Here is a 14,615-nt window from a genome sequence, read left to right as displayed (position 1 = left end):
ATGCTGGGAGCTCCTCACTGAGCTCTGCATTCCTGCCCCAAGTCAGTCAGTGAAAGTCCACTGGAGAATTGGACACTGGACAGTAAATTTGGGCCAGAGTGCTGCCCAAAGTGGGAATAAGTTATCACATGCTAAGCAGTGCCCTGCTGGTGTTTGGGGATCATGGAATAATGGTGCTGTGCCGAGTCAGCCCAGTTGTTCCTGGGAAACCTTCCTGAGCAGATCCAAGCTGAGGGTTTGGCTTGAAAGCCTGGCTGGAGCGTGATTGCATTCAAGGGATTATTGCAGCTGAAAATCCTTTCAGTGAACCCCAACCATTAAACTCCTTTTTCTACCTACTCCTCAATTTTAAAAGAAGTTTTAGAAATAAAGAAATGTCACTTACTTGGTAGAACTGTGAGAATCGTCCCTGGTCCAGTTGCTGTTATCACACTGCTAAGACTTATTTCAATAACTCAATCTTTCTTCATTGTATTTAAACTTGTTGAAAATCAAGAGATGGATCGCTATTTAGGTGGCTTGATTGTCTATTAGTGCAAGTCCATGAGTGCATCCAGAGGTACATTTCCTTTGTAAGCTGAAAAGGGATAAAAATCACTTGATTAGTTCAATTATTTCAGTTAGCTTGAATGAGAACAGAATTTCCGACCTCTCCTTTTCTTCCGCCTTTTAGAATCCTCATGAGCCCTTTTATGTATTCAGGTTAAAAGGAAATATATAAAGGAGTTCTACTTATCTTCTTAAACATTGCAGTCATCCCTCTCCTTTCTTCCCCAAAATATCTCTCCATTTTTCCTTCTCTGGGTTTTTGTACAGGTCCCTATGCTTTTTATATCCATGTGGTACCCCCAGCCCTTCATACACAGTGAGGTATTTCATAGCAAAAACTTTCTCGGTTCCAATAAACAGAATTTTGGATTATACAGACAGTCACATGACTTCTTATGTGGCTTGAGATCCAGTGTACCACATGAAAAAACACCATATGGCTTTCAAGGAAGGGTCTAAAAGAGTATCTGAAATCTTGAGTTGTATATGAGAACTTGGGAATTACATGACACCTCTGAAAAGTCAGAGTGAGTTAAACTGGATAGAAAGCAGGAAAATAATCAGCACACTTTTTGCTATTTCAAAGCATTTCTGATAATTCTTCGGACTTTCTGAAAGCTGTCCCTTTTTTCCCCCTTTGTTTCAGTGCTCAGAAGCAGGAGGAATGTGCTCTGTGGTCTCTAAGAATTTGTGCCTGGGGATCATTCAATACCTTAGAAAGTCTTCATGGCATTTTAGGTAAGAGGTCAAAGTAGGTAAAATTGTACTTTTTCGTGTAGAAGCACTGAAACCTTGGGAGTGAGGATCAAAGAGTGAAGGGTCTTGTTCTTTATGCATCTGCTCCTGGCTGCTGTTGGATCTGAAATTAAAAGGAGCATTGTTCTTCCCAAAATCTTCCTCTGTGCTCTGAGACAAAGAGAAGAACACAATGATGAACTTAAATGGAAATTTCTAAATGCAGAAGGTTCCTGCCCATTTGCTCAAATGGAGCTGGTTATCAAATGTCTAAAATTACTTGTCTGTGAGAGCCAAGGTCTCAGGTTGAATGGTCAGGAAATTGGCCTGGGAAAAATAGGAGGGATTTTCAGATGTTTGAGTAATTCTGGGAATCAAATTTGTGCATGTGCACAGAGTTGGATAAGGAAAAATAGATGAGATAAAGCCACCATGTTTTCCTCCTTCAAGAGAAGGGAGGGAGACAGTTTGTGTGTGGTAGTTCAGTTGTTTTCAGTCACTGTGGTACGTAGTTCACACTGTGCTAGGCAGTTCTACAAAAACATTTGGTGTTTTTTTCAGTGCCAGGTGATGTCTCCTCTTTCATGTCTTTGTAGTGCTGCCTTTTGTTTTCCTTTCCCTCTACACTGCTCTACTTCTGAACATCTAACACTGTTGAAGAGGATTCCCTAAGCTAAAAATATCATTATCATCCTTATTTTTTTTGGTCAGATTGAGTAGTTAGTATTAATGTCATTAAAATATTGCACTGATTTGGATCTGGTGATAAGTCCTTCAGGCTTTATAACTTTATATCAATTTTCATTCTGTATTGCCGAAGTCCTTCTGGATCTTCAAGCACATCTGTCCATAAAGCCTATTTGCATGCCAAAGAAAAAAAATCTGTTAATGTTTAGAAATTGTTCAGAAGATATTTTGCTCCAGCTGATGAGGCTTTCATTGACCCTCTTTGCATTAATGATCTAAAGATGCTTATTTACTCAGCTATTTATGTTTTAGTATTTCTTACGTGAGTTCCATTTTTATAATGGTCATATGAGTTTTGTCCCAATTAGATCAGCAGTTTTTTCCCCTTAAATTTTTTTTAAACTTGTGAACTGATTATTTGACCACTGAGGTGGCCATTGTTTGGAGTTTTGATTTATTTGTATGTGCTTTTCAATGAGTTTCTGGGTGGGGAACATCTGCTTATAGTTGACTGAAGCTGGCTTTTAATTTGATTTTTATCTTGCTTTAATAGTTTTTAATAATGATAGCCTACAATTGTAGAGGATTTTCTTAACCCTCAGATGCAGTTCTAAGCCACAAATTGCATGATTTCATTCTGCTTGCATTGTTGTTGTTCCCAAGGACAGAGGTGTGTTTCTCATTTTTAATCAGTGATTATAACATCAGTGCTACTATTTCCCATTGGTAACTGGGATATGTTCATCAGCTGTTCCCTTGAGTGTGTCAAGTTCTTTCTCTTCCTTGTTGCTTGAGTCCTGCAGGAAAGCTGGAGAATGTGCTGATGTGATTTTTCCAGTCAGTTCAACCCTTGGCATGAAATAGAGAACAAGCCCTAAATCCCTCCTGCCCAGGCCTGGGCACACACAGGTGCCTCTCACATCTCCTGCCCTGGCTGGCAAATCTTCCCAGAGCAGTGAGACCTCACCCTGCTCCTCACTGAGATCTCCTAGGCCGTTAAACAGCCCCTTCCCATTCTGAGTGGCCACAGAGAAACACCTGTGCTCACAGACACCCACAAGCCACACATGTTAGCACTTCTTTTCTTTAAAAGCTCAGTTCTGCCTTTCTTTTTGCTATCAATGTCCTGGAGCAGTGTCTTGGTTTGAAAGACAGCTGTCTGTCATGGGAGGTGAGAACCTCCCTTGGAATGGAAAAATATGATCCCCTTCCCTCTGAATTATAAATGTAACTAATTATATAAATATAAAATAATGATATAATTATGTAAATTATTATATTGGGCTTTCAGACACAGATATAGGGAAAGGAATAACAGTCATTTACTAATAAATACATGTATAACAACTCAAACACACAGCAGCACCAATCAGAACCACACACCCAGTCCCGGCCTCTCTCGGCCGCAGGTGCTTTCCCCTTTGCTGCAGTTCCGGGCACAGCCAGCAGGGCCGCTGCTGGCTCCTGGCCAGAAAGGGCGGGTGTGATTCCCCAGGCCTGCAGGGGGCGCTGTGGCACAAGCTCGTCTCACGCGGCTCGGGTGGTGGAGGAGAGGGGAGGTGGCTCCCTCTGCAAAACTCATGGGGAGCAGCCGGTCTCTGTGCCACTGAGGGTGGTGAATTGTGCTGCTGCAGGAACCTCAGAGTGGCAAGCTGGAACAAGAGAGGTGAGCACACCTGGGTGCCAAACAAAGTGTAGACAAAATCTCTGAATTTGTGTTGGGAGCCATGGGGATTGGGCAGCCACAGGGTGTAGAGTTTAAGTGTAGCAAAAAGGCCAAAGCAGCGGCAGAAAACTGAAGGGTTAGCCAGTGGTAGCTAGCCTCCCACAAGCAGTGCAGGATGCTCCCTCAGGGGTCCTGGGCCTCCAGGAGTGTTCCGAAATTGTCAGTGTGAATCCTTCCTGGGTGCTGACAGTCACCAGCAGCAGGGAACACGCTCCAATAAAGGGGAAGACCTGCTGAGGGGTCTCCCTGAGGCTGATGGTGTTTCCCTGACTGAGTCAGTAGAGCTGCCCTCTAATCCAGCAGGATGGCTCATTGCAGGGCTCCCTAGCGGGACACTGACAGAGTGGTTGGGCACAAGGGTCTTGGCTTTTCTGGGGCACTAAAAAATTAAACATTAGGGCCAATATTTACACTAAGGGTTGAGGAAGACTCCTCCTTTCACATGACAGAGACAAAAGGGGGAATTGTGGCAAAGCCTGGGGAGAACTGCCTGAACCTCCGGAATCCGTGACTCCTGTTTGGGATGCCTTGGGCACTGTGCTCAGGAACAAGCCCATGGATGCATTTGAACAGGTCTCCTTAGGTCTTCCATGAAAGCCTGCACTTGTAAAGAAAGAAATGAATGCACAGTGATCAGAAGGAGAACACCTGTGTTTATTCACATGGAGCCAGAGCTGGGAGTGCAGGGAAGGAGTTTTTCATCATGTTCTGGGAAAGTCCATCTTAGCAGTGAAGTTCCAGGTGCAGTGCTGCTCTTTCTTCAGATTCAATTAATTGACTATTGTTATGTGTTACTGCAATGTTGTTGTGAGACTGCCTATATGTCATGAAGTATCCAAAGGTCGTTCAGTTCCACTACTCCATGTTAAAAGTGCAGCTTTTTCAGTGCAGATTGTGTTTCTGGGTCACGGCGTAACCACCAGTGGTAACTAATCACCAAATGGCTGCTTGCTTCTTTCCACTTCATTGAACTGGGGAGACAATAGAAGGGTAAAAGTGAGAAAATTCTTGGGTTTAACAGATTAATAAATAAAGGAAACACTGCATATGTGAGCAAAGCAAAGCAAGGAATTCATTGACTACTTCCCATCCACAGCAAAGAGTTCATCCCATTCCAGAAAGGAAGAGCTCCCTCCTGCATAATGTTTACCTGGAAATACAAATGCCATCAGTCAGTATATCCTCTTTCCTCCCTCTCCCTGACCTTTTTATGCTGGGCATGATGTCCTATGGCCTGGAATCCCCCTTTGCTCAGCTGGGGTCAGCTGAACCAGCTGTGTTCCCTCACAGATTTTGTACACCCTCAGCTACTCACTGATGGGTGGAATGAGGAGCAGAAGAGCCTTGACTCCATGTAAGCACTGCTCAGCAATAACTCAAACATCCCAACACTCTTTCCAGCATAGATTCAAACATAGTCCCATTCCTGCTACTATGAAGAAAATTAACTCTACTCCTCGCCTTTTTCCTGACCCTATTCCAGTCCCTGCCCCTGCCTGTCCCTCTCCCCTCCTGGGCTGAGCTCCTGCCTGGCCATATCCAAGGCTCCATGGGAGCCACAAAGGAGCTGAGCAGAGCTGCCCTTCCAGTGTTTTGTCTTTGCTCCAGGGAATTCAGAGCTGGGAAGAGCTGGTGTAGTCTGGGCCTTCAGAAAACCAAACGCTGAGGTAAAATCTCACTGTCTCAGGCAGGACTCATTCTTCTAAGCATCAGTGTTGCAATTAGCAAGGAGCAGGACTTAGGAAAGAGGGCTGGGAAGTGCTGCAGAGACCAGAGCAGATATTCCCCAGCTGTCCAAGGTTGAAAACCAAGATTTGTCCCTCTCAGCTGGTGGGGGACTGGTGGTGGAGCAAATATTGACTATGCAGACAGTGCAGGACCCCACATGGGAGTAAGTGAATATGGCCTGACTAAATATGTGACTCCATGGAGATCTCCCATTGGAGCAGGCTCCTGGCAGGAGCTGTGGTCCCATGGAGTGAGGAGCCCACACCATAAGATGTTTTCTGGCAGGACTCGTTCCCCACAGAGGAGCCACAGTGCCATGGTCAGCTCCTGAAGGGCTGCACCCCATGGAAAGGGCCCACTGAGCTGGAGGAGTTTGTGAGGAACTGCAGCCAGAGGGAAGAACCTGCACTGGAGAAGTTCCTGGGGAAATGTCATCAGTGGGTTGGACTCAACACTGGAGCAGGGAAAGATAATGAGAAGGAAGAAATGGCAAAGAAAACATGTTTTGAAGTGATTGCAAGCCACCTTCACCATCCTTGTGCAGTGATCCGGTGGAGGAGATGTTTCATGATTTGTTCTTATTTCTCAATAAACTATATTGATTAGGTTGGCAATGACATACATACCTATGCCCAAGTCAATGTGTTTGCACACGATGGCACTGCTGGGACATCTTCCTGTCCTTATCTGGAGCAACAAACATAATTTGTGTATTTTTCCTCCTGTCCGGTAGAGGAGGGGCACTTAGACAGTTGCTTGCTGAGCCCCTGGAGGACAACCAAAGTCAACTCACCACATCTCAACTCCATCTCCCCGGTCAGGAGCTCTGTAGCAGCCACCCTGTAGAGCAATGTCATCCCTGCTGATGTGGCTTTCCTAAACAGCCTGGCTGCACCCACCACAGCCCTCTGGAAGCTCCAGCAGCACATCCCCACCATTCCATAGCTCTGCAGCCAAGGCACTGAGGAGAAATGAGGCTGTGCTGGACAGGAGCCCAGGTAACGTGCACTACACCTGCACTTCCCCAAACTGCAGCCTCTGCAGTTCCCAGGACAGATCCTCCTGCACCATCAATGGCACCAGCCCTTCCAGCAGCACTCCCTGCAGTGCCTTTTAGTGGCACCCAGCCAGAGGGACGTTTCCTGCACCTGCCATTGCCTGACAAGAGCCCTGGGGAGCAGCTGCCAGAAAGAAATGGTGAGAGATCTGTCTTCCCCAGCTGCTGGTTTTTGGTTCACTCTGCTGCAGAGCTGCTCCAGGGTGGGTCTGCTCTACAGTAATACGTTGCTGCATCGCCTGGCTCTGCTGCCAGGATCTGCAATGTATAGCTGTTCTTGGAGCTCTCCAGTCTTGCCTTAAAGCGATCTTGGAAACCTTCATAGGTAGTACTGTCCGTGGAAATCCATTCCTTACCCCGTGGGCCCTGACGGTACCAGTGCATGTAGTACCTGCTCATATAACCTCTCTTCATATCGCACTTGAGGGTGACTCCATTTCCCTCTTGCACGGTCACTTCCCTTGGGTTCTGCTCCAAGGCCACCTGACCAGTGACAGCTGCAGAGAGAAAGAAGGAGCTGTAGTCACTCCAAGATTCAGCAAAGGTCAGGGCAATGCTGGTGGGGCTTTGGACTGGCAATGGAGCTGTGGGAGGACAAAATGCTCCACTTTGTAGCCAGCTGACACAGATGGGCAGAGCTGGTGGCAGCTAGCAAGGCTCACAAGGAAGGAGGCACCACATTTCCCTCTACCTTGTCAGACAGGAAGCATTCTCTGATTTTCCCCAAAGAAGCAGGAAGCATTTGCACCATGGGGTGGCAAATCCCTTTGTCCTTACCAAGAGAGGATGGTGAGGCACCCACTCTCCTGTACCTGAAGCTGCTGTGGGTGAGCAGAGCAAAGACAAAGGGCTGTCCCAGGCAGTGGGGCTTGTGCCCTGTGCTGCCATGCCCCAGCTGGTCTGTGCCAGAGGGGCCGCAGTGCCCCAGGAGCAGTGTCCAGTGCCAGGGCAAAGCGCTGGGCCCCGAGATCTGAGTGCAGCAGGGAGGTGCCCTGCGTGTGCCCAGGCTGCAGAGGAGGCAGCTGGCATGGAGGTGCCCAGCTCAGAGGCACAAGAGGAGCAGGGCTGCTCTCCCCGTGCTCCACAGGCATGGCTGGGCAGCTCCAGCCGGGGCACAGCTCTGGCTGCCAGCACTCAGCACAGCTCCCAGAGCCCTGCAGAGCCCAGGGCCACGCTCAGCTCCTGGGGCCATCAGCCCTTGCCTTCACTTACCTACAATGGGCAAGAAGCCCACGCACAGGGCACTCCACATGGCCAGGCCCGCTCTCAGTGGCCTCTCTCCAGCTCCTCTGTGCCTGCACAACAGCTCTGCCCACACCTGCCCTGCCTGGGCCTCTGTCACTGCTCTCAGGCCCAGTCCCTGCTGGTCCCTCCCTCTGCCTGTGACAACACTGAGGGGGAGAGGTGGGGCACCAGGAGCAGAACTTGAAGCTCCTGGTGCCCTCCTGGCAGTCTCTCACCCTGGGTGGTCCCCATCTTTCTCTTAAGCCCTCTCTATAGTCACACTTTGTGTGATCCTGTGAAAGAGCCTCAGCCTTGCTTTGGAGTGGCTCTGTGGAAACACAAAATTGGGAAATTCCATTCCTAAACCACAACAGCCTCATTTGACATCCAGTGTGTGGCATGAAGGGCTGAGATGAGAACAGATCTGCCCCGAGTGGGCTGGAGACCAATCTGATCTCAGCATTAGTTGTATCAGGTATGGAGCCACTGGTGCCAAGGCTGCTGGGGCTGTTCCTGTGGCTGTGGGACCTAACCCTGTGTATGTTCCCAAAGGTGCTCCCCAAGATGATATTGTGCAGGGCTGTGGGCACTGAGAAGGGGATTGGGAAGAGGACAGAAACTCTCAGCCTCTGGAGAAGGCTCCTCTCATCTATTAGAGAAAGATACTGTCCCAAGGATGATCTGGTAGTGCTCCCAGGCAGGTGGAACTCGGTGGCTATGACTGTTAGAGGTGCCCACCAGGCTGGTGTGTCCCTACTCTGTCTCCTTGCAGGTTATGTTTCAATACAGGTCACAAAAGAGGAAGTGCCCTGGTTGTGGGAGGCTTTGACACAGGCAGGAATCAGTTAAAGCCCTACCTACAGAAATCTTTGACTTGACATCTATTTTCCAAGTTGTGCTTTGGAAAGACAGACATTGCCAGGAGCTCTGCACTCCCGAGTCCTGAATAGATTTGCAGGGGCAAGATCAAGTTCTTATTACTTCAGTTTAGGCCATATCTGCTGACTGAAATATAAAGGGAAAGGAGAAAGAGAACTTGCCTTATAGTAAGGTAATTAACCATACTCCTAATGATTTTCTGTTTACATTGGATCTAATTTTGTCAGGAGCTTTATAGGATTTTCAGACACAAAACATATGTGTCAGATTATGACCAGTAGTTGCAGGAATAGAATTATTACATTGTATTTTTAATGTGGTATAAGAAGACTGAAGGGTTCAGTGGTACAAAAAGGTGTTTAGTGTTGCCCATTCTCATGGTCTTCTTCATTCTGCTTTCCTATGTAACCTCTTGGAGAGAGCTTTATTCTTTCAGAGTTCTTTTAATGTTCTCTGCCACTGGAGAGAGCTCTCACCATTTTGACTTAGCAGGGTAGAAGTCAGATACCACACTCTGTGTGTGAGACTAACCAAGGGGTAGGAAAATGTGCTTGAGGTGAAAATTTTCCTCAAATTACTTTAAAAATTTTATCGGAGGTCAGTGTTTGGGTTGTCTTGTCACAGAAAGGCCAGGAAAAACATATATTCTCCTATGGCACTTTTTGGGCTAGAGAATCAAGGCATTACTTTATTCTGGCCAAAATAGGCAACAGAAATAATTTCATCCACACATTGCATGGGTTGTGCAGAGAAAATCCTTTCATCACACAAGGTTTTCACTTGAGTTTTCTTGTGCTTCCACAGTCAAAACCCAGGGAAATTCATTGGTTCCATGATCATTGCTCCCAAGTTCCACAGTTTGTAGTATTTGGTTTTTTATTGATCCCTTCACCTTCAATGTTATTTTGGTTCTCATTCTTGGTTCTCTCATTGATCTTTTCCCAGACCAGGTGTCTCTGACCATGCAGGGCTGATGTTTGGAGTTGATGTTCATTAATGGTCATTATCTTTTGTGTATCTTTTTTGCTGCTCCCAGTCTGCTGGGATTTGAAGCTCATCAGGCCTGGAGTGCTGCAACAGTCCTTTGAAAAGAAACTTCAGTTCCTTTCCCCCTGGGCAAAGATGAACAAAACCCCTGACTAAAAGTATAGAAAGAAATTTTGATCTTCTTCTCATTGTCCCCAGAATGAGAAAGGTGTCACAGAAACACAGAAGGATTGAGGCTGGAAAGGACCTCTGGAGGTGGCTGGGTGTCCCCTGCTCTAGCAGGACTGTCTGGAGCTGTTTGCCAAGGACCATGTCCAGGTGGCTTTTGAATGTCTCCAGGATTAGTGGCTGAACCCCTGGAGATTTGCAAAGGCTCTATGAGCACAATCAAACGTGGATACAAATTATTCGGTTGGAGGATAGGCTAGTACTGTAAAAATGTATTGTACCAAAGAGTTCTGCTTATAATCATTCTCCATTCTTTTGGTATCATGGGATCCTTAAAAGGACAGTATTGTTTTTTCAGATGTAGGGATAATTCCACATGCAAATGTGCTGCTTTAACAGAGGGTATTTTAATGTGGAGCACAGTTGCTCTACAAAAATTTCCTCAGCTGATTGTAGGTGGCAGAACTGCAGATTCTGTTTCCTTCTGTGGAATTAACCACACTGACACAATCTTACAATTCAATTCTCCTGTTTTCTTAAGCTGCATGTTCTGCATTGCCAATGCAAAGTGAAAAGCCACTGCTTAGTGGGGACAATCTGGGACCATGTCATGAGCTGAGGGCTTTAGGTCAATGAAACCCCCACTGCTACAGGTGTCATCAAAAGCAGGTTTCACACAGATTTGCCAAATTGTGGCACCGTCCAAAAGCAACACACACTCTGCAGCTTTACTCCATGGATAAATCAGGGACAGGAACATCAAATTGGAATTAATTTTATTAAAAGATTGGTGGGGAGACTGGGGGCAAGAAAGGGGCAGAGCTGTAAAAGGGAGTTCCTCCCAGTGAGTCATGAGGGGCACAAAGGACTCCTCTGCTTTCTAAATTCCTTCTAGAGGAGGTGTGGATGGATCCAATCCTAGTCCCAGACTTCATCAGGAATTTATGACTAAGGGATTATAACAGCACTGAATCCTTGACCTTCCCCTGCTGTCCATCTGATTCCAATGGTTTTGGTCTAAGGGAGTATTCTCAAAATAGAAATCTGTCTGTGAGATTGGGAAAAGGTGTGGAGTGCTTGAGAGAAAGGTTCTGGGTGTCATTGGAAAATCAGGATAGAAATATTGGTGAATGGCTCCCCCTCACTGATGTTCTGGTGGTAGAGTGCACTAAATGAGCATTTCACTGGATTTGCATTTGCCATGCAAATTTCACAGAGCTTCTGCAAGGGCTGAGGCTCTTCCCTGGTGTCTGCAGGGCCTGAGGGTCTGAGCTGAGCAAGCTCAGTGCAGCAGCCCCTGCTGTGTCCTGTGCAGAGGTTCTCTTGAAGGCTGCAGGAGCTCAGGCAGGGGGGAGCAAAGCCTTATTTCCCCTTCAGGATGTGGTTACCTTGTGTTTTCAAAAGCAGGGGAGGGTTGATGCTGCCTGGTGTGACTGAGTCAGAAATGGTGACCACAGCATCCTGCCTGTAGCTTGTGAGAGGGGCATGAGCTGGGGAAGGTGTGGGCTGGGCTCTGTTAGGGAAGAACCAAGTTGCTATGGAAACTATCACTCCATCAAACCTCCCCAAATTATTTTCTATCACTCCTATCCCTGAGTGCAAATCATCAGCAGGGTTTTTTCTCTGCTGACAGGAGCATTTTCCTCCCTCATGCCTACAGCCAGGACTCTCCTCACTGAAGCTCCTGAATGTGCCAGAGAGACCCTTCCCTGTACAAAGTCTGCAAAAGACAAATTCAGCCAACAGGAAATCTACATTATTAAAGCTGTGTTTCTGATCCTAGTTGGCCTTTTGGACTGTTGGAATTCAGCAATTCCATCCCAGTTTCAGAAGAAAGAGCACAGAAAAACCACAGCATTTTTGTCTAGCACAGCTTTATTTTTGACACTACTGCAAGATCCTAAAATTCACATGCAATATATTTGGCAGAAGAAATACAGGCTTAATCAAGAAACTGGCATTGTCTGCTTGAATGAAATCACTCCAGATTCTACTGAGCTCTTCTTATCTGCAATACACACTTATTAAATCCATGTAAACCCAAAGCTAGAAATGGCAGCTCCTGGGCTGGAATTGCCTCAGCAGTGCTACTCCAGTTCCACAGGCAGTAACACAACATGCCTGGGAGAGGTGCTTTTCAAAGGCCATCTATCTGCAGTGAGCACTGGAGTTTTCAAAGCTATTGAAGCTGGTTGGACACTGGTGTGCAAATGCCAGGAGAATGGGGGAATCGACTTAGCAGGAGGATGAGGATAAATCCACTCTCCTCAGTGTTCAGAGGAGAGGAAACAGCAAAAGCCCTTAAAAGTCTTCAGTGTAAATCAGCTGGCCAGGCAGGAGTGAACAGTGTTGCATGTCTTCAGGGGAAGGTGCTGCCTTGTGTCCTGGGTGGTCTCTGTCAGCAGCTCTGGCCCTGCTTGTTCCACCCCCTTGGGCTGCTGGTTCACGTTCTTTCCTGCTCTTCTTTGGGTTCATTCCCCATGTCTGGAAGAGCAAAGGGAGGTTTAAAGTACATTTAATGAAATTGGGCCAATGAACCACTTGATAACTGCTTGATAACTGTCAGATGTGGCAGATACACTCACAAAAGTTAGGCTGGACTTCCTTTGTTCCTCTTCATATACTTCAATGATAAAATCCTCCCCCCTCCTCTCTTTACTCCCACTTGTTTTTATTTTGGGATCCTTGCCTTCGAATCCTTTTTTGTCTGGATTTTCTCAAGGCTTTGTGTCCTCCCACTTGATATAGTCAATGAGATATTTCTTAGGCTGTTCAGGTAGTACAAGACTTTCTCTGGCAACCAAAATTTGGGAACCAGCCTCAGGAACTGAGCGTTGAATATAGAAAAATGCATTTTCCTTTGTCATATGGGAGTCAGTGTGGGCTTGTCTTAATTGCTGTTTGAAGAGGAAAATTGTTTTTCTGGTGTGTGGTTTGGTCATTGTTGTTGTCTTTTTCACCAGAATAATTGCAATGCCTGTGAAATGGATTCAGGAGTAGATGAATAAGCATGATTCCTTGTGGGGCTAAGGACATACAGAGGCACAAGAATTCACTCCTGGCATATGCTCCCAGGCTTTCCAGACACCAAGCTGTGAGCTCCCTTACCTCAGAAAAGAAACAACTTGATGCTCATGAGAGCATTGAAGGTGATGCTCTTTGCCAGCAGGACTCTCAAACCCAACACAGCCATGGACAGCATGTTCACTCTCTGCTCTTCAGGGTCTGCTCAGTGACCAGAAAAAAAGGGGAGAGATCATGGTCTAGGTTTTGATATTGTGATCTTGGCAGAAAGCGGGAAATCCACAGGTGACAGTTTCAGGGAAAGGAAGAGCAGCAAAGGAACAGCTGAGAGAGAACATGGCAACAACAGGGGAGCAACCTTGGAGCAGCAGCTTGTGTGTGCTGAATGTGTTGTGTTCTGAGTCCTCTGCCCTGGAGAAAATACATTTCCATGCCTTTATCCCCCAGAGAGCAATGTAACTTCACATCCTGTTTGGTTAACTCACCTTGAGCTGAGGGCTCTGTGTTGTTGCAAACCCACTTACTAGCCCCTTCAGCACCTTGAATGACCTTCAGGACTACAGAAACAATCCCACAAAATATTAAATGGGATTTAGTAAAAATCCTCAAAGCATGCCACACTTTGAACTTTTTGTTGGTGTTGGATAGGCTTTTCCAGGTTGTGCTGCAGCAAGTTTGCTGCAAGAGGGTGAAATGTGTAGTCATAAGGAAATGCATGTTTTAATCAAATAGATTGTGGCTTCCCTCTTTCTCCCAAAGTTATTAAACAGTTGAAACCATTTCTTTCAGATGCGTTAAAACATCTTTCAGCTCTCCCTGTTGAAATACCAAATATCTCTCTGCTTTCCGCTGGCTGTCCAGGGCAATGCTGACTAGCAGGAGAACACCAAGCCCCACAGGACACTGTCCCTAGAAAATTGTTGCACCTGTGCCACCAAACTGTACCTGGCAGTATTGTTACCATGCTGCTGTCAAACTTGTCCGTGCAGATCACCTCTGTTGTGCTCTGTTCCTCAGAGCTGATGTTCTTGGTATGGAAAATCGTTGGTAAAGGTGTTGTTTTCACAGTGGTGCTACCATCTTGCGATTTAGTTGATTTCTCCACAATGACCTCTAGGACAGAAGATTTTGGACTGTATGTAAAAAACCCCATGGTTTGGACAGGATTGATTTTACTGCAGGCTTCCCCACACGCTGAGTTACTTAAAACTCATGTATATTCATCTGTAACTAATTTGTAACAATCCAATTTAATGTTTTTTATGTCATTATTCCTTGTAAATAGAGGTACAAGAAAGAAAAGGAGATTGCTTAAATTCACTGCCAGATGTCTGCCAAGAAAACTATTGGTGAGAAAAGAATTTAGTTGCTAACAAATCATTTTGGTACCATGATGTTTTTTTTTAAACACAATTCTTTGCCTCTAGATCAGGTCACATGTGGAGAATCAAGGGTGATCTCAAAAACCAATGTCAGGATGTAACTCAAATTAGCAATTTGAATTAGACTAAAACCATGGAACTGAAAAGGAATCCTCCAGCAGCCTTCCTTGCCAGAAAGGGCTCAGCTTATGAAAGGCTGTCAGACACATCCACAAAGACTGACGGGTCTGCTTTGACAGGAGCATCCTGAGGGGTCTCTTGGGTAAAGAGAGGTGCATGAGGCTTTTCATTTTGCATGGTGACTACCTTGCAGGTGGGTCGAGAGATCCCTGAGCTCTAACATTTTGTTCATCCCAGGGTACTGATGGAAGTTTGATCAAGGAGCTCTGATTTTACACCCTTTCCCCATCAGCCCCATGCCACTGCTGAGGAACTGAGGTGAAAGCCAAATCGGGCTGTGCCACAACTT

General features: G+C 46.2%; 1 protein-coding gene and 1 gene segment (V, D, J or C); both read right to left on the bottom strand.

Moving 5' to 3' along the window:
- Positions 1-6,301: 6,301 nt before the first annotated feature.
- On the bottom strand, positions 6,302-7,890 carry LOC132339019 (Ig kappa chain V-VI region NQ6-8.3.1-like). The segment is given in 2 exon segments: positions 6,302-6,979; positions 7,695-7,890. Coding segments are annotated over 2 exon segments (360 nt in total).
- Positions 7,891-11,597: 3,707 nt separating this feature from the next.
- LOC132339030 (Ig heavy chain Mem5-like) overlaps positions 11,598-14,615 on the bottom strand; it is a 28,362-nt gene continuing 25,344 nt past the window's right edge. For both annotated transcript variants that reach the window (XR_009489592.1, XR_009489591.1), the window contains exons 3-5: positions 13,710-13,877; positions 12,849-12,965; positions 11,598-12,224 (exon numbers count right to left, since the gene is read on the bottom strand). The gene's annotated coding sequence lies outside the window, so the exon portion shown is untranslated. The remainder of the gene's footprint in view (positions 12,225-12,848; positions 12,966-13,709; positions 13,878-14,615) is intronic.

This window comes from Haemorhous mexicanus, chromosome 28 (assembly GCF_027477595.1).
Source record: "Haemorhous mexicanus isolate bHaeMex1 chromosome 28, bHaeMex1.pri, whole genome shotgun sequence".
Classification (NCBI taxonomy): domain Eukaryota; kingdom Metazoa; phylum Chordata; class Aves; order Passeriformes; family Fringillidae; genus Haemorhous; species Haemorhous mexicanus.
This window is presented reverse-complemented; position numbering and strand designations above follow the sequence as displayed.